We start from the raw sequence: 17,960 nt of genomic DNA, 5'->3' as shown, positions 1-17,960 counted from the left end.
TCACTATAAATAACATTTATAGTCTATTTTTATCCATCCGCCTTTATTCAGACCTATTTCATACCCACATTTTATTTTTACTATTCATTTTACTATTTGTATTTATATTAATTAATAAATTATGATTAAATCAATTCCCGCCTAAAAGTTTTATTGTTGCATTAATATAATTCTATAATGCAATTTTTTAACTACAAGTCAGTAAGTATAATTTCTTTAATATTAATTTATGTACAGATTATAAAAGTTTTAATAAATTAATTAGTCTCTGAAATACCAAATAAAAGGATTAAGTAGATTATTTGAAGAATAGATTAATATTCTATTAAATCAAAGTAGTATGTTATTAAGATAATAATTTGAGTAATTTCTAGTACTTAACAAATCTTGAAATTTCTCAGAATCGAAAATAATTAAAATGACAGAAATTAATTTGAATCTTTAAGTTTCACAAGATTTGTTAAATGTTGCAATAAAATTCTTAATATAAAGAAGATATATTAAAGCACATTTTACTTGATATACATATATACATATGTACATAAATACATACATAAAGATACGCTCTTAAAGTTATTTTAATACGTACTTTTGAGCTTAGAAATGTTCAATAATAGAACTTTTAGTTTTTATTCTATTAATTACTTTGGAAATCTTTGATTTAATTCTGCTCTTTCTTGAAATTCTAGGATTCTCATTAGATTTGCTTACATAACTAAAAGAATCACTTAATTTGGTATTTCCCATTGAGCTTAAACATGAAGAAGTATTTAAAGATGAAACAGGATGTCTATTATTATCAATAATAGGTGGAGATAAAACCAGATATGATCTTTCAACTATGATTTGGCTATCATCCTCTTGTGGTAAAGTACATTTATTATATGGTATATCATTCAAATTCTTTAAATCTTGTGTTTGGTTTAAAATTTCTTCGTTACTTTTTGTATTTTCTACAATTTGAGTATTACAATTGATCTCATTAGAATTGTCAGATATTATAAGGCTTGAAACTTGCGAACTACATGTATTACTTAAATTTAATGAATCGCTGCTACTTTGGTGAATTACATTATTCTTGCGAGAATCTAATGACTTTAAAGAACTTTTTGCTTTTTTTCCAGAATGCTTAAAATTCTCCATAGTTATTGGTAATACTCCAAAAGACTGAAATATACCATGATCATAGCAAGGATTATCTATTAATAAGCTGTGATGCAAATCCTCAATATGCTGATCATTATCATTGTCATTATCATCATTAATATACAAACTTGAAGAAGCTGAAAAGAAACTTTGAGAGTCTTCAATAATCATTGCAATGTTCTCAGCCAAATTTGGAGATTCTGATAATACCGAATATTCCCTGATAAAATGTTGGCTCATGTCACCAATATTAGTGATATCTGTATTAATATTAATTGTATTGATTATACCAATATTAATTTCAGCTGATAAATTTCTTTCCTCCTTATGATTAGATAATGTTTTTTTTACTGGTAATGATAAAGTAGATAATTTCATATTGTTTGTATCTTCTTCTAAATAACTACTTGACTCTGTCATTTCTATTTGTTCAATATCTCCATAATTATATTTTTGATTTGAATTTTGTATATTTTTTTTTGAAAAGTTATTTTCCAGATAATTATTATTGTGAAGATTATAATGATTATTATGTGTGCGATTGTTAGTTGAATTAGCAGTACTATTTAAACTATTGGGATTTTTATCATTCTCAAGGTTAATATTTAAATAGGATGAGATAGAATTCTTAAGTTCTTCAAGTCCTTTTTCATCCCAAATGATCTTATTTTGTGAACTATTGTTGTATAATAGCTTACCAAGTACATTAAATTGATTGAATAAAAGATGACAATTTGTAACTTTATTAAAACTATCCATTTGAATGTTATTAAATTGATTAATAATACGTGTAACACCATTTTTTGGATGTAATTTTGGATCTGAAAAAGGCCCAGGTGGGAAAACAAAAGGGTAAAATGGAGCAACTATGTTCTTTTGTAACCCACCAAAATGTTCCTCGACTTGATTTGGGTGAACGGTTTTAAATAATTGTGATTTGATTTCGTTTCTACTTAATATGATTTTATGTTGTTGTAAGTCCGTAAGGAATTGCTTCATTAGACTCCAAACAGTCTGAATGAAAAGTGAATCATGTAATATAAACATCCTATAAAGTCTGAAAGAGTATTGATTGGTTAATAATGATGATATCTCGCTCATTGTAGAAATAGGAAAAGAAGTTAAACTGACTCCTTTAATATCAATAAGAGCCAAACATGTTTCAACTTTGCCAGGACACATTAAATACCTCATTCCCCATTCCATACAAAATACTATTAATCTAATAAATCTTTCCAAAGGAAAAAGTTTATTAACTTTTGATAATCTTATGGTTAAAATTGGTCTTAAACAATAATCTCTTCCATGCCAATAAATAATTCCAGATTCTAAATCTTTTCTTAAATCACTTTCCATATCACTTAACGGATACATTGAAACCCTCCATTTAAACATGCTTATTAAATGATTCATTGATCTTTGTATATAAGTATTTGGATGACGTCTTTTATTAAACATTAGAACCCTTAAAATTAGAGGATTAATGAACTCTGGTAACTTTATATTTTTCTCAGTTAAAAAGTTATCAAATTCAATTAACATTTCTTCCTCATGTTTAAGTAATTCTACATGCAAAAATATCTGACGGATTTTAAATTCGTTTGAAGACCCCACATGAAATTTTGTAAATATATCATCTTCTGTTGGATCATAAAGCAAAATCTCGCTTGGCATTGTATATTCACTTATTTTTTCTGTAATTATCAATGGAGCATATTTATATTCCTCTGCAAATTTATTGTCCCATTCTTGATGATTATTTAAAGATTTATTTTTATGCATATCTAATTTAAATTAAATCTTTGATTTCCACCAAATTCCTTATGATTCCAAAATAATAAATACAACAAAAGGAAATATATATTATTCTTTTTAATTTACCAAGTTGAAAATGTTAAATTCACCAGAGCAAAGTCCCTAATAACAATTTAATCTTTTTTTTAAAAATGATTCCCTTTACTCTGTAATTTTCTAAATGGTCCTTGCATTTATTTTATAATTATAGTTTTCCCCAGAAAATTATGTACTGTAATTGAGCATTTAGTTAAACAAGGTCACTCCAATTTCATTCAAATATGTGAAAACCTCCTTAATTTTATCTCCTCTATTAAATTTTAATATTTCTTCACCTTTTCTTTAAATAATAGCTCAACATATGTATTAATAATATTTAATAATAAAAGAAATATTATTGCATTTATTATTATGTTGATTCGGCGCCACGGCAGGGCGCCATTTTTTAAATAGATTTATTGCATAATTGAATAAACATTGGTATTTCTTCATGATTTAAGCTGCAAAATTTTGTCAATGCTATCTTATATATTAGTACTTTCTCCTGCTCTCACTGAAATAATTAATGGCAAAGAAGCTGTATTGGTCGCATTTCTCCATGTAATTGTGGAGTCCCATGGAACAAGGCAGTTACTTTGTGAGCTTCTTAAATATATTGATTCCTCTGTATTATACCCAATATTTTCCAAATCTCCAAATATCCAAGACCTTAATCTCTTGTCATAAAACAGTGAAACTTCAACAGTAGAGGCCTTTAACTCTGGAAGGTTATTTGATTCATTTTTAATTCCATTTACAAAATGTCTATATGAAGGTCTACCATTGAAAATCCCATTAAAACTGTATACTCCTTGCAAATAATTCAACTTTGAATCTTCCTGATCCAAAATACTCACTATTATAACCTTGTATTTGTTTGTTATACCCCCAGATTCACTTAGCAGTTTCCCATGCTCCACAACCCATTCTTTATCTTCAAGACAGTCTTTTCTCTCTTCTGGAACTCCCAGGATTAGGTTACTTTCATTAGGATTTGCAGTTGAGATTTCAGTTGAAGCTGGAGAAATTGCAGCAGTAGCAGTACTGACAGTGGTGGTGGTGGTGGTGGTAGTAGTAGTAGTAGTTGTTGTTGTTGTAGTTGTAGTAGTTGTTGTTGTTATTGTAGTTGTTGTTGTTGTGGTAGTAGTAGTACTAGTAGTAGTAGAGACAGACATCTCCAAATTATCGCTTCCTTTGCTAAAATTGCCGTTTGCAAAGTATACAAGTTCCCCATTATTATTCCCAGGATTTCCTGCCAAAGTTGGTATTTCATCCATGTTTTGTGAGCTTAGATTTTGTTGATTGGGATGATAAAACTGCTCAAGCTGCTGCTGTTGTTGATGTTGTTGTTGTTTTTGCTGTTTCTGTTGCAACTGTTGTTGTTGCTGTTGTTGTTGAGATTGTAATTGTTGTTGCTGCTGAAGTTGCTCATTCTGTAATTGTTGTTGTTGTTGAAGAAGTTGTTGTTGTTGCTGTTGCTGGTAGTTCAAGTAAGAAATATCTCTCATCTCATTCCCAAAGTTCTGTTGGTCTTGGTTACCATTTATATTGTTATTATTGTATGGATTATAAAAAAAGTTGTTGTTTGGCCTCGTATTGGGGTCAAATATGTTGTTATTATTGATGCTTCCAGGTACTACTGGAGGATAAAACATATTCTGTTGCCCTGACAAATAGTTATAACCTGGAATATCATTCCTTGGGTTGTACACATTAATTGGTGGCCCAAATTGATCATAAGGCATTACCGAAGGAATCCCATTTTTATTCATATTTGTTTGAGGAAGTAAAGATGGATCATAATATACACTAGGTCTTTCATTCTGTCTAGACTTTGTAATGTTTTGTCTCAGTTGTTCAGCTGTTGAAAATATATTTAAATTTGGCAATATTGCAGATGCTGTTACCGATGATCCTAATAAATCTTCATTTGTTGGTTTTGGTCTCTTTGGAACCAAATTTGATAAATCCTTAACCATTGGGAAAGTTCTCCCTGCTAACTCTCCTATTAAAGGTAAACTTGCCGTGAAAAATGGTATGGGCATTTCACGAACTGGAGCTGTTTTGATATGATCTTCCACATCCTCAAAAGGAATTATACTTAGCTCCTTTGGGGATTCATTTTCCAAGAGTTCAGACCTATCCACCAATATTTTTGTGTCAGTGGTAGTAAAAACGGTTTTTTTACTGTCGAGATTAGAATAATTAATATGATCATTACAGTCTAAATTGAGCTCAAAATTATTCCATTTTTTTTCTGTCAAATTCCAAAGCCTCCAAAAAGATGTTATACCGTCTGAAGTACTATTAGTTCCTAATGCAATGAACCCATTCACTGGATCAAGATCGTAATCCAAAAACCATCCAGTTTTGTTCAATGAAGTCTCTGAGTAGTAAATATAAACATCCTTGTCATTACTATTTGTACACTTATAGAGCTCTAATATCGATTCTGATGATGATTGCCTTTCCTTTTTATAGTTTTCTTCCTTTCTCCAAATCCCATTAAAGGCTTCCAATGGTTTGTTAAAACCCGTAATTTTATACTCATTGCATGAGGAGCTATTTTTTGCTTTAATTTTTGCCAGTCTTCTGTTTGAAATCGAATTTCTGTGAAATTTCTTTGTATTATTTTCTTGAAATTTCTTCTTCTCTTCTCCCTCCAAATTATTCTTTAAAGTACTACTCTCTTCCCCATCCCAAGCTATAGACTGACTCTTTTGCATTGATGAATGCTCTTCATTATCTCGGCATTTTGTATAAATATATGTACTAACAAGTGCTTTTGGTGAATTGGAATTTCCCAAATTACCATCTATTGGGTAATGTAACCATTGTGAATGATGAGAATCTTGTCCCTTTAATATAGGAGTTCCCTGTAGTTCATCTTTGTATATTGCAATATATTTGGTTTTCTTGTCTTTTTTATTTTCTAAATCGGTTCTACTTTTTGGATGATGATTGGTAATAACTGTATATCCCACCTCGTCGTCAAAATAAAGATATAATTTACATCCATCGGATTTCCTGTGTTCATAGTATTTGATTTCCTTAATTTTACCCAATTCATTCTCATTTTTATTTTTTCCAATGATTTCATACTTATTCAACTCCCAGTTTCCATTTAAAGCCTCCATTCCAACTGGCCAACCCTTCAATAAGGCCCTGTTACAAGCATGTTTGTTTCCCGACTCCTGAGAATGTCTACTAAAACACCTCAAAGTTGTCCTGGTTTTTATATAAGCCCCCTTTGAAGAATCAATTTTATTCAACCAATACCCTTCTTCCAGTCTCTCATTTTCAACATACCCTAATATGGTGTTACTGCTGTCATTTCTTGTGCAAATCCATTTAATTCCTGTCCAATAGAATAATACAATTCTGGAATTACTTGCAATCTTAGCCCAAACAGTTTCTCCCTGATTTAAATCCACCTTCCTAAATATTCCAGAACATTCAGTTGCCTCTATTGTAGTTCCCTTAACCTCCATATACTTGCAACTATCTTTAGCAAATTCACCTTCATTCCTATCAATATAATTATTTTTTGGCTTGAATGATAAGTTTGAAAAATCCAAATTTAACAAAAAGCTGGTTACTGGCTTTTCTAATGAACATACAACAGGCTCCTCATCAGTTGCTCTTACTATTTTCAATGGATTAAGATTTAGTTCTCCACCAGAAAGAGTCGTCACCTTGGAATCACAGTATATATCAATATGATAATACTTAACTCTTAGTAGATTTTCCTCCTCAAAGTTATTCTTTGGTGTAGTAATCCATTTTCCTGAAGGAGGAGAAGGATTTGGATGTGGGTTCATTGCTCTAAGCACCCATCCTTTATTGTTTTCCATAAGATAACTACTTTCTTCATTCAATACTCTATCTTTAATCTTTCCATCTTGTCGCATTACTTGCTTTAACTTCTCATATGAGACGTCCCCCAAACGTTCGTAAATCTCCCATTGTAGTTTGTACATATTATAAAGCATAACCAAATTACTATATGGCTTTATGTATATTCCCCTTACATCACCATTAAAAATATCAGTGCTTTCTCCAACAAATACCCATATCCCGTTGTAATTGGTTCCATAATTCCAACCCTGCATCGTTAATGAATTGCATCTACCTGGAATTTCTCTTGGCTTCTTGTTGCTGCATCTTAAGGTTATATATGCCCTGTTTTGCTTTAATGGGCCATTTTCTGACCATGGAATCCAAATTAAAGTACTCTTATGCTCCTCAGATAGTAATAAAGCTGGATTAGAATCCTGAACATAACCCAAAACAGTATTTGATATAGTATTTATACATACCCAAGAATTTTCCTTCCAAAACAAAGTAACTCTTTCGCCCCTTGAATTTACTGATACCCAATAATTCTTTTTGCCATGGTATCTTGGTACGGCCGTAAAAATCCCCTCACAAGGCATCCTGTAATTTATACCTTCTCCATCTTCATCTAAATTTGACCTTTTCAACCTTAAGGAAATATATTTACACATGTAGTCAAAGGGTGATTCGCAAAGTTCATTGAACTCTTGACCCAAATGGCTCACCTCACTCTCCAACATACTTCTAAATCCTCTGTATTCCCTTGAATAATAGTTCTCTCCTGTCATCGGAGCTTGCATATTTCCAAATATTAGTTGGTTGAGTCTTCCATCATAACATTGAGAATAAATTTCACTCTTCATCTTGGTCGAGTCCTTCATTCTGTATCCCACCGGACATGTTAAAGAACAAAATTCTCCATGTCTCAATTCACCAATACACGTTGAATATCTTAAAGTCTTATGCATTCTTAGATCATCCAGCCCGATTCTACAGCTTGCGAATGTACTGCAGGGTCTGCAAGGACCTCCACAATCCACCCCTTCTTCACCACTGTCTTTAACCATGTTGTGGCAAGAAGGGTATACAAAACCCATCTGAACTGGCCATACTTTCGACTCAGTATTACTTATAACATTCCAATTGCTCCCTAAATGCAATGGGTCTATAATATTTGTGCTTTCTGTTCTATACGCGAATACTTTCTTTTCAGTTCCCAGTACAAATGCCCAAACTTGCTTATTTAGTTCCCCGTTGTGAAAAGTAACCAGATGAAAGTCTGGGGAATCCACTATTTGACTCAGCTCATTTCCAAAATAGTCATTCTTGCTTTTTTGGACATACTCAATAGTTTCATTGCTTTTTGGTTCTGGTACATATCCTCCTGCCACTGGGATGAAAGGCGGAAATGGAACCACAGTGACTTCGTCCGATGAAAATGGAAGAGGTTCTGAAAGTATTTGGCCTGCCAAAAGAGCGAGATTTAATAAAAGCTTCAAATATAGCATTTCGCTTAAAAACATTCTCCCTTTATTCCTTAGAACTAATATTTATTTATTTTTATACCTACTATTCTATTACAAAAAATTTATTATTTTTTAAGTAGTTAATAAAAAAATAGTTTTCTATTTCTTTGTTACGATTTTGGTTAACTATTTCCTCTGCATGTAAATTAATGACAACAAAAAATTACGTGCATGCATTTTGACAACTAATTAAAATGTCCACATACAAACAATACCGGTATTAAGAAACGAATGAATGAACAAATATTAAAATTAGTTAAAATTTGATTAAAACGTGAATTTTGTTTTATTTAAAATAAAAAAAAAGATGAGCGAATCAGAAAACCATGATTTCCCTTTCTTTAAAAAACAAGAGAAAAATTTAAACATCAACTTTTTTATTCATGTTTTTCATGCCAAAATCAACAGAGCTTGAGATATTTTTCCATTTATCCTCTAAATTCAAAATATGCGACTGGTATTGAGTTGGTAAATCATTTTCATAGTTAATTATAGAACATGAACTTTCGGAAGTTTTAGAGCTAACGGTATTGCTATTAGTCACAGAACTGCAGTTCTTCACTACAGTATTATCCTTGGTTTTACTTCCCGAATTATCTTTAGCATTATTCAAGTCTTTGATACGTTTCCCAGTCTTTAGGTCTCTACAAAGACCAACAGTTAACTCCTTTACATTCACTTTTCTCTTCTGGCTCTTAATTGTTGCTCCGAAACCTCCTTTACCACCCTTAAGGCCATTTTCAATATTCTTCCTAACCTTAATTAATTTATTTCCTATTTCATTGTAGTTAATGTTTGATAAAACAAAGGGCTTTCCTTCCAGAAATAAGCTAATATCATCTTCACAGCTTTTGAATGCATTTGCCGCATAGCTCTTAATATTTTTATATGCAGATATGCAATTATGAAAATTAAAATTCTCTTTCAAGTTTATACTTTTAAAAACACCTTGAAAATCAAAATTTAACTTCATATTTAAATATTTTCATCAAACCAATCAAAGAATTGTTTTCAATTCATCTAATGTCACAGTATTTAAATAATCAGATCTACGGAATTCTATATATGTTCTATTGTATTTGTATTCAAATCTTTATTAATATTTCACAAACTGCATAATTTATTTTTTGGGTAGTAGGCGCCAAAATTTTGTTTACTAATTACTATTTAATTTTCATATTAATAATAGTGGCATCGAGCATGTAAAAAAAAAAGGGTAAAATCTGAATAGAATTCAAAAATCAAAATAACCGGAATTTGCAATAAAAATGTAATTTTATTGCAGGAATTTTCGGAAATTGATTAAATCTTGCAAGACTTTATGGTCAAAAGTAAGTTATCCTGCCATTTAGAATTACAACAATAACCTTGAACGAATGAAAATGCAGACATGCAATAGTGCAATGCTGCATTCTGAATATGATGAACATGCTCTGACAAATTCAAAAAAAATTTTCCTTGGCCCAGAAATTTGTCAACATTATGACTTCGAGAGAGTTTCTCACTATTACAATAATCAATGTTTGAATCCTTATGACCACTCAAGCACCATTTATTATAATGGAATATTATATTCAAGGAATGAAAATATTGTGTTTAATTTGAAAATGAATAAGATAATAACCGCTTCTAGCTCACTTAAAGAGCTTTTGGGATTGGTTAATTCCCATATTTACTATTTAAATGAAAAAAATATGGCATCAATATTATACAAAATAGCTACATTGTGCCAAAATAACAATTCGAAAGGGAGGATAAAACGAGACGAAAGATTTAAGTTTCTCTTGGATGTAATGGTATTTAGAAGTAATTTTCCATCTAGATTTTCTCCAAAAGAGCTTTCGAGTATCGTTTGGTCACTTGTAAAACTTGGAATGAATAATCATATTCTGTTTGAAATAGTAGGTAATGAATCAATAATACAATTAGAAAGATTTGTCTCAATTAACCTAAGTATAATATTGTGGTCCTTTGCAAAGGCCGAGAAATTCAATAAAAATCTGTTTGTTTATGCAATTCCAAAGATACTTTCAGAGCTTGAGAATTTAGAACCTCAACAGATTTCTAATATTGCATGGTCATATTCAAAGGTTGGACTTATTTCACCTCACCTATTTGAGAATCTTAAAAGGAGAAGCATTAAAACCATAGATAAATTTCTTCCAATACACATTTCAATGCTTTGCTATGCATTTTCATTAGCTGACATTGTTCCAAAAGATTTGTATGAGTTAATTTCCAAGATGGAAATAAGTTCATTTAGTCCAAAAGCATTAGTTCACATTTTTTGGTCATTTTCATTAGCAGAGCTTAAATTTCCTGTAAACTGGGTTTTCTGGATCCTTGATAATGAAAGAATATCTTTTTTAAGTCTTCATGAGCTAGGTCTTTTAATTTATTCATTTTCACTGAACTTTATTAAGGGTTCTGTCCTAATTAGACATTCAAAATTAAGTGATGATAATTTTATAAGTAATAATCATCTCCAAAAGACAAGCATCACAAAAGCACTTTCAATAAAAGATAGGGACCCTGAAAACTGTATAATTGAATGGAATAACTCATTTGAATTTTTAAATATTATCCAAGTTAAACCTGGTAGCAATCTGAATGATTATGATTACTTCATTTGGGATACTTTGGATAAGATATCCACAAAACTGTATGAAAAATTTAGAAAAGTTCAAGAAATTTCTGATATAATTTGGATTCTGGCATTTATTGGAAAGGACATTACTAAATTTATCGAGAAAGCTAATAAAAAGCTTCCAAATGAGCTGAATCAAATCATTAATTACTGTGATTTCTCTACAAAACCCAGTGAAAATTGTTGTACTGGCATTGAAGACACAAGCTCTGTTTCAATTTCTTCTCATACAAGCCCATTTTCCACATGCTGTAATAGTGAATCTCCTGTTGGCCAATCCAGTCCGGCTACTTCTGAGAATACCAATAAAAATCTAGACCGTGTTTCAACTTATACAATAAATAAATTATGTGATTCGGAAGTTCATATTTCCTTGATTGACTACAACCAATCTTCAATTAACTCTGAATCTAATCATTCAATTTCTGGAAATTCGAATTCCATTCTTTCAACTCTAGCTTTATTTACATACAATCTGCTCCTTGTATTTATCGTTTTATTTTATTAATTATTATAAATCCACATTCTTTGCATTCTCTCTGCTAGCGAATTCCTTTCTATATGATCTTTATTAGGTTTAATCAATTTCTCTCATTATTCTCCCATTTATTTGTGTTAATAAAATAATTTATTTTCCAACCCGTCATTAATATATTTTCACACGTAACATGTTTTTTTGATTCCTATACCGGTTGTCCACATAAATATATACATAATGCATGCACATAAGAAAGCAGTTTTATTACTGCAATAATAATAATTATTATTAAAATGGAAAATTTGAGAAATGTTTTAGTCTTTTAATAAAGTTAAGAATTTCAAAATATAACAAAGAATGGGTGGTGAGGAGGAAGTGGATTTAAATAGAAACGAGAGCATGGCATTGAAAGAACAAGATAAAGAAAATGAAATTATATGATATGATAATTCAAATATTATACAGAGTAAATTCTTTCCCACTCAAACATTTTAAGCTTCATTTAAACACAAATAAATGCATGAATTCAATATAATATATGAATTCTTGGATCATATCTACAAGATAGAAAAAAGAGCTGGAAGCTAGCAAACTAGATTTAATTAATATGGATTAAGTTGAGGTAAAAAAGTTTACTGTAAAGTATTCAAAGAGCTACAAAAGATCAAATACGAACTTTTTTTGTTGTAATAATAGAAATTAATGCAAATATAGCATTTAAAAAATTTCCCTCCACTTGCTCCCCCAATTTGTTTTATAGAAGAAATTCAAAGGGTGGGAAAAAAGCAATAGTAAAGCCTAACCGGTAGGAAATTAGGGAGAGAAATATTAGTATCCGAATATTAGTATTAATAACAAGGGAATTAATATTAATAAGGATTGGCCACAAGGCATCGATAAAGATATGTATAGTAATCAAGAAAAAATAGATAAATAAACTCAACCTCTATAAATTGGGATTCTGAGAATTTAAAATGGAGATCCATTCAAGCACAGTAGGTTGCCAAACAGAGTGTACCAGTACTTTTGAGGATATGCAAGGTTTGGAAAAAAGCTATAGTATGGTAAGAGTAATTGGGGAAGGTACTTATGGTATTGTTTGGGAAGGATTAAGAAAGGATACTGGAGAGGTTGTTGCTTTAAAAAAAATTAGGTTCGATAGTGATGAGATATTGGATGAAGTTGGGCTACCTTCCACGGCTATAAGAGAGATTGTTTTGTTAAGGGAGTTGAAACACCCAAATATCGTTGCATTATTAGAGGTTTCATGTACAGGAATGCAAATATGGCTTATTTTTGAGTATTGTGAAACTGACTTAAGAAGATATTTAAGAATAAATAGAAAAAAAGGTCTTTCAATCAGCCAGGTTAAGTCTCTCTTAAGACAACTCCTCAGTGGTTTAGCTTACTGCCATGGGAGAAGGATCTTACATCGTGATTTAAAACCACAAAATTTGTTGCTAAGTGATTCAGGTAACACCCTTAAGATCGCAGATTTTGGCCTTGCTAGAACATTTACCCCACCTTTAAAACCAAATACTCATGAAGTCGTTACTTTATGGTACCGCGCTCCAGAGCTTCTTCTCGGACAGAGATGCTATAATTGTAGCGTTGACTTGTGGAGTGTGGGTTGTATAATGGTAGAAATGATCTCTGGCAAACCCGTTTTCCCAGGTGACAGTGAAATTGATACACTATTTTATATTTTCAGACTCCTTGGAACTGCAAATGAAAGTAATTGGCCAGGAGTTACTCAACTTCCGTGTTATAAAAGTGTTTTTCCTCAATGGAAGGTGAATCCAAAGTTGAATCTTCACGCATTGCTTCCAAACCTAGATCAGGCTGGGGTTGATCTTTTGTCTAGATTATTACAATACTGTCCTAAGAAACGAATTACTGCCTTGGAAGCTCTCCAGCATCCATGGTTAAACACTAATACTCAAAACATAAACGTTGAAATGGAAATATAATTTAATTGATGTAAAATAGCTAGTAGGATGTAATCCTAATGCATACAAACTATTATATTTGTATTATAATGGCAGATATATAAGTGCTTGAAACTATTCTCATATGAATAGGCAATATAAAACTACAGTTTTTCTTATTCATAAACTTTCCTTTTCTCTTCTACTCTCACACTCACTCTAACTTTCATATTTTTCAATCTTCATCGTAGTACCGAGTCTCCTGATGATTTAAAAGTTTCTCCTCCTCTTTCTCAAGGTCGCTATTTGACTCCTGCCTTTTATTGCTGCAAATTGCCGAGATCCTTTCAATATTATTTTCAAGGTTTTGTCCTAAACAAATGGAAACTCTACCTTTTAGCCAATTTAAAAGATTAAAAGCTCCTAAAATTTCTTCAAATTCCTCGATCTCTAAATTTGAGATGATCTTATCCATTATCTCTCTGGTTTTGTGAATCTGCCCATTTTGGAACATCTCACAAACCGTCTCAATCTCAGAAATCAAGTCATCGTAAGTCCCTTTGGTACTATCTGCATCAGCTTCAGGCGTAATATCAACTACTTTGTTATACCCGTCATCTATCCCAAGGTACTTCGAAAAAAAGAGAATTTCCTTTATCAAAGAAATAAATTCGTTCTTGAGAAAGTCTGATACTTCTCTTAAGTGGTCAATTTTCAATAAAACCTCTTCACCATTATATTTATTCTGAGTTTTTGAGCCATTCACAGATTTTATATGCTTATTAATTCCCTCTTCTAATGATTTAACTCTCCTATCCAACCCAAAATTTATCCTCACTATGCCTCTATAAATTTCATTAATATTACATTTAGTCGAAATTTTCTCCAAATAGTTAATTTCATCAAAAGTATTCAGTATTGATGGGAATTGATCTTGTATCTTCTCCAAGGTGTAATCTAATAAAGTTGTACTTCCTCCATTAGTTGCGTAAATTGTATCCATGAGCTCAATGGACCAAAATGACATTTCTAATAGGGAATCTGAGGAGCTTGATTGCCTACTTATCATCGAATTGTATGCACCTATTCCATCCATTAAAATATTTAATAAAATTGGAAGATTCTTATTCTCAGAAATATTCAAAATACCATTGGCTAGCTCCAAAATACTATTTTTAAGCTGCTCACATTCTCTCAACATAGTATTCATTTCGAACTCTAGAAGCTCCAACACTTTCCTCTCAAATTCAATGTCAGAACCCTGTGAAAAACATATATAAGTTAGTTGAAAATAAGTTTTTCTTTCATTCCACTCATAGGAATCTCCTATTTTATCTATCTTACCTCAATAGAAATCCCCCTCTGTTCCAAATCCTCTAATAGGATAATCATAGAACTTAAATCATTAGTCGCAAATTTCTGGATTTGTGAAGTAGATAATTTAGAGTTCAAACTAAAATTTTAAAAATCAAACATACCTTTGAATTGCAGTGATTTATTATTTTCCTTATATTCTCAGAAGAACACTTATACTTAGATACTAATTTTTGGTATTCTTCTTCATACTAAAATATATTACATTTTGAATTGAAGTTATTTCACATATAAAAGATTATACACCGAAAAACACCTACCTCCATCTTTACTTTGGCTTCTTCTCAAATAATTTTGAAAATTTTGTCAGAGATAATAACACTTCCTACGACTGAAGGCTAAACCATCTAACCTCTTATTTACTTTCGGTTCACCCAATTAACAAACAAAATAAAATAATTAAATGTGTGCAAACTCCGCTTATATCAAATATAATCAATGCTCTCTCACCAAGCAATTACCATCTGCATAATGTTTTTTTCTGCAAAATTTCTCTTTTTTCCAGCATTTTCCATCCTCATCTTTAATTACTTTTGGCGCCAAAAACAAAATTTCTATTTCAAACTAAAAAATAATATAAATGCGCGGCAAATTGTGAGTACCAAATGAATTACAAAAATAAAGCTTAGAAGAAAGAATAAAAGGGGATTTTTGAAATGAAAGTTTCTTTTCTCCACAATATTTCACCCTTAAAAACTATACAGAGCTTATATGTGGAATTTGTTTTTTTAGTTTTAATTAGTGCACGAAGTCCCTGACTACTAAGGCAAGAAAAACAGGGATTCAGAAAAAAAAGCTAATTTTGCGTGTGCCTGCATGTAGGAGGAAATACAATGAAAATGACTCCAAAGATGTTCATTTGTGAGGTTCCAGAGAAAGTTGTGGAAGATGGAGATTGTTTTTGGATTCAGGGTTCTGTAGTGGACGTAGAAATGGGGGAAAGTGGGGAGCTGGAGATGATAACACTGGATGATGGAACCTCAAGCATTAAAATTTCAATAAAGGATAAGCTCAAGGATGTAAATTATGAGGGTTTTAATGAGAAAGCCGTAGTGATTTACAGAGGACTTGTTGAAGAGCTAGTTCAGAAGGGGAAGTATATTTCAACTGTTTGTCAACTGAATGAAGGTTTGTTTAAGGTCCTTCATATTTCAGATAGCATTAACAAAAGTAGAGACTCAGAAAATGAGTGGATAAATAGTATTATTAGATCGAGAAATTTTCGTGAGGATGAACTATAAATATATGTCTCTAAATTAGTTATTATCTTGTTTATTTGGAGTGATCTCAGCCAGAATAACACTTGTATCGTCAAATACCTTTCTCTTTTTAGGCAGACTCTTGAGTTTCTCAACACTATCGACTCCTGCATTATTTAGGACTTTTTTAAGGATCTTTCTGATACCGTCGTCTGGTGATTTTGAGTTTAATATAATATTGGTAACATCTTTTGGAGTCAAAAAGTCCCAGACACCATCAGTTCCAAGTATAAGATAACTTCTTTTAGACGAGTCAATGGGAGTTTGAATATAAGAGTATGCATTTCTCATTTTGGAAAGAGTGAAATCTTTGAAAAATTCACTTGAGTTTGAATATTCTGATATAGGCAAGTGCTTGTATTCTGGAGTAATACATTCAACCTTAAGTGAAGAATTGGTTTGTACTGGGGTCAAAGAGTATTCATTTGGAGAGATCTTTTCCACGTTGGTGTTGTTCGTTGAGCTTAAGTGTTTATTTAAAGAGTTATAAAAGAAGAGGTGTAGCATTGGCTCAGATCTTACATAAGGAAAACTTAATGGATTCTTTACAAAGTATCTAGAACTGTCTCGTCTCATATTAATCGATTTATTTCCATTAATGAGATCATAAGAGTATGGAAACTCGTCTTCATTTAGATCTTCCTTTTCTCCATACCGTTCATTTTCAGATTTCTCGCCTCCAATGTCTTTAAGTACATATGAAAATGTAGGCATTAACTTTTCTGTGCTTAAATCCTTCTCCCAATTGTAGTTAAAGTCCATAGATTTTAATCTAAAGTCTCCAATTGCTCTGGAAGGCTGCAAGATCCCCTTAATATAACAGCCCTTATATTTTGGAATAGTATACAATCCCATTAAGAGCTTTTCATAAAGAATTTGTTTACACTGAATTAGGCTATCCTTCTCATGCTTATGAATTTCCTCCAGTCTTCTCTGTTCTTGAGGATTCATTGCTGATAGCTGCTCATTCAAAGGAAGCCAGATTCCATTTTCGTTACAGTACACAGATAAACAATCTCCTGAATTGGCCGTCAAAATGGCATCTTCTGTAATAATAGAAACAGTTGTACAAGCACCTACTGATGCCAGTTTAGAAAACCCAAGATTATAGGCTACCTCTAGCTTATTCTTGAGTTCTTCATCTATTATATAATATGTCTTTTTTAGGGAATATAATAATCCTGCTATAATGTCTGTTTCATCTATATGAGAAGTTTTTTTACTTTTATCAGAGTTTTCTTCTATTTTTAGTGAAGACATATATTGATTCAACTCCTTCTGGAAAACTCTCAAAAAGTTATTTTGAACATATTCTGCAACCTGCCATCCACCATGACCATCAATTACTGCTGAAATCACAAAATCCTTACTCTCCCCATCAGGAAAATTGAGTTTCATCCTCTGTATTAACAATCTGTCTTCTATTGGATTATTTGCATTGACCTGAATGGCTGAAATAGATACTTTTGCTAATCCTTTTTTAGGGCCTAGATCCCCATTCTTAACTGGGCCTTGATCTCCAATTAATTCCACATAATTAGACTTTTCAAATTTGAATTTTGCATTCTGGTTTATCAGATTATGGTGAAGCTTTTTGCTTGTATTATTCTGAGATGCACACCCTACCTTGTATGACTTCCCAAGTTTACCAAATAAATAACTTTCTGGTTTCTTTCTGGAGTCTAAGTAAAGCCATGCAGAAAGTCCTCCCGCCAAAAAAGCGGTGGCATACCCTGAAATGCATTTTTCATTTTTTAAAAAGGACTTCATCTGGTATGTCAATCTTCTTCCCAATGGTAAAAATCTGACTTTGTTTCTAACTATATTATACATAGTAACTATTGAAAATAAACCCAACTTGATTTTTATTTTTAATTCTGAAAATTAACTTTTCAAGAAATTCTTGTTAATGCTCCAAACAAAGAGTTGAAA

General features: G+C 31.4%; 8 protein-coding genes across 8 annotated transcripts; 3 read left to right on the top strand and 5 right to left on the bottom strand.

Moving 5' to 3' along the window:
- Nucleotides 1–597: 597 nt before the first annotated feature.
- Nucleotides 598–2,928, bottom strand: cubi_00963 (SEC14 domain-containing protein; the record flags this gene model as incomplete). Its single annotated transcript, XM_029017975.1, has 1 exon — nt 598–2,928. The coding sequence occupies one exon, from the start codon at nt 2,926–2,928 to the stop codon at nt 598–600; it is 2,331 nt and encodes a 776-aa protein (XP_028872926.1).
- Nucleotides 2,929–3,464: 536 nt separating this feature from the next.
- cubi_00962 (mucin) lies at nt 3,465–8,339 on the bottom strand (the record flags this gene model as incomplete). Its single annotated transcript, XM_029017974.1, has 1 exon — nt 3,465–8,339. The coding sequence occupies one exon, from the start codon at nt 8,337–8,339 to the stop codon at nt 3,465–3,467; it is 4,875 nt and encodes a 1,624-aa protein (XP_028872925.1).
- A 364-nt stretch (nt 8,340–8,703) lies between these two features.
- Nucleotides 8,704–9,315, bottom strand: cubi_00961 (uncharacterized protein; the record flags this gene model as incomplete). The annotated part of the gene is made up of 1 exon (XM_029017973.1): nt 8,704–9,315. The coding sequence occupies one exon, from the start codon at nt 9,313–9,315 to the stop codon at nt 8,704–8,706; it is 612 nt and encodes a 203-aa protein (XP_028872924.1).
- A 403-nt stretch (nt 9,316–9,718) lies between these two features.
- On the top strand, nt 9,719–11,497 carry cubi_00960 (uncharacterized protein; the record flags this gene model as incomplete). Its single annotated transcript, XM_029017972.1, has 1 exon — nt 9,719–11,497. The coding sequence occupies one exon, from the start codon at nt 9,719–9,721 to the stop codon at nt 11,495–11,497; it is 1,779 nt and encodes a 592-aa protein (XP_028872923.1).
- Nucleotides 11,498–12,441: 944 nt separating this feature from the next.
- cubi_00959 (cyclin-dependent kinase 3) lies at nt 12,442–13,437 on the top strand (the record flags this gene model as incomplete). The annotated part of the gene is made up of 1 exon (XM_029017971.1): nt 12,442–13,437. The coding sequence occupies one exon, from the start codon at nt 12,442–12,444 to the stop codon at nt 13,435–13,437; it is 996 nt and encodes a 331-aa protein (XP_028872922.1).
- Nucleotides 13,438–13,630: 193 nt separating this feature from the next.
- Nucleotides 13,631–14,605, bottom strand: cubi_00958 (uncharacterized protein; the record flags this gene model as incomplete). Its single annotated transcript, XM_029017970.1, has 1 exon — nt 13,631–14,605. One exon carries the CDS (start codon nt 14,603–14,605, stop codon nt 13,631–13,633), a length of 975 nt encoding a protein of 324 aa, XP_028872921.1.
- Nucleotides 14,606–15,608: 1,003 nt separating this feature from the next.
- On the top strand, nt 15,609–16,010 carry cubi_00957 (uncharacterized protein; the record flags this gene model as incomplete). The annotated part of the gene is made up of 1 exon (XM_029017969.1): nt 15,609–16,010. The coding sequence occupies one exon, from the start codon at nt 15,609–15,611 to the stop codon at nt 16,008–16,010; it is 402 nt and encodes a 133-aa protein (XP_028872920.1).
- Nucleotides 16,011–16,025: 15 nt separating this feature from the next.
- cubi_00956 (PP2C protein phosphatase 2) lies at nt 16,026–17,798 on the bottom strand (the record flags this gene model as incomplete). Its single annotated transcript, XM_029017968.1, has 1 exon — nt 16,026–17,798. One exon carries the CDS (start codon nt 17,796–17,798, stop codon nt 16,026–16,028), a length of 1,773 nt encoding a protein of 590 aa, XP_028872919.1.
- Nucleotides 17,799–17,960: the final 162 nt, after the last annotated feature.

The sequence above is a fragment of the Cryptosporidium ubiquitum genome, assembly GCF_001865345.1.
Source record: "Cryptosporidium ubiquitum isolate 39726 chromosome Unknown contig_2, whole genome shotgun sequence".
In the NCBI taxonomy this organism is placed as follows: Eukaryota; Apicomplexa; class Conoidasida; order Eucoccidiorida; family Cryptosporidiidae; genus Cryptosporidium; species Cryptosporidium ubiquitum.
This window is presented reverse-complemented; position numbering and strand designations above follow the sequence as displayed.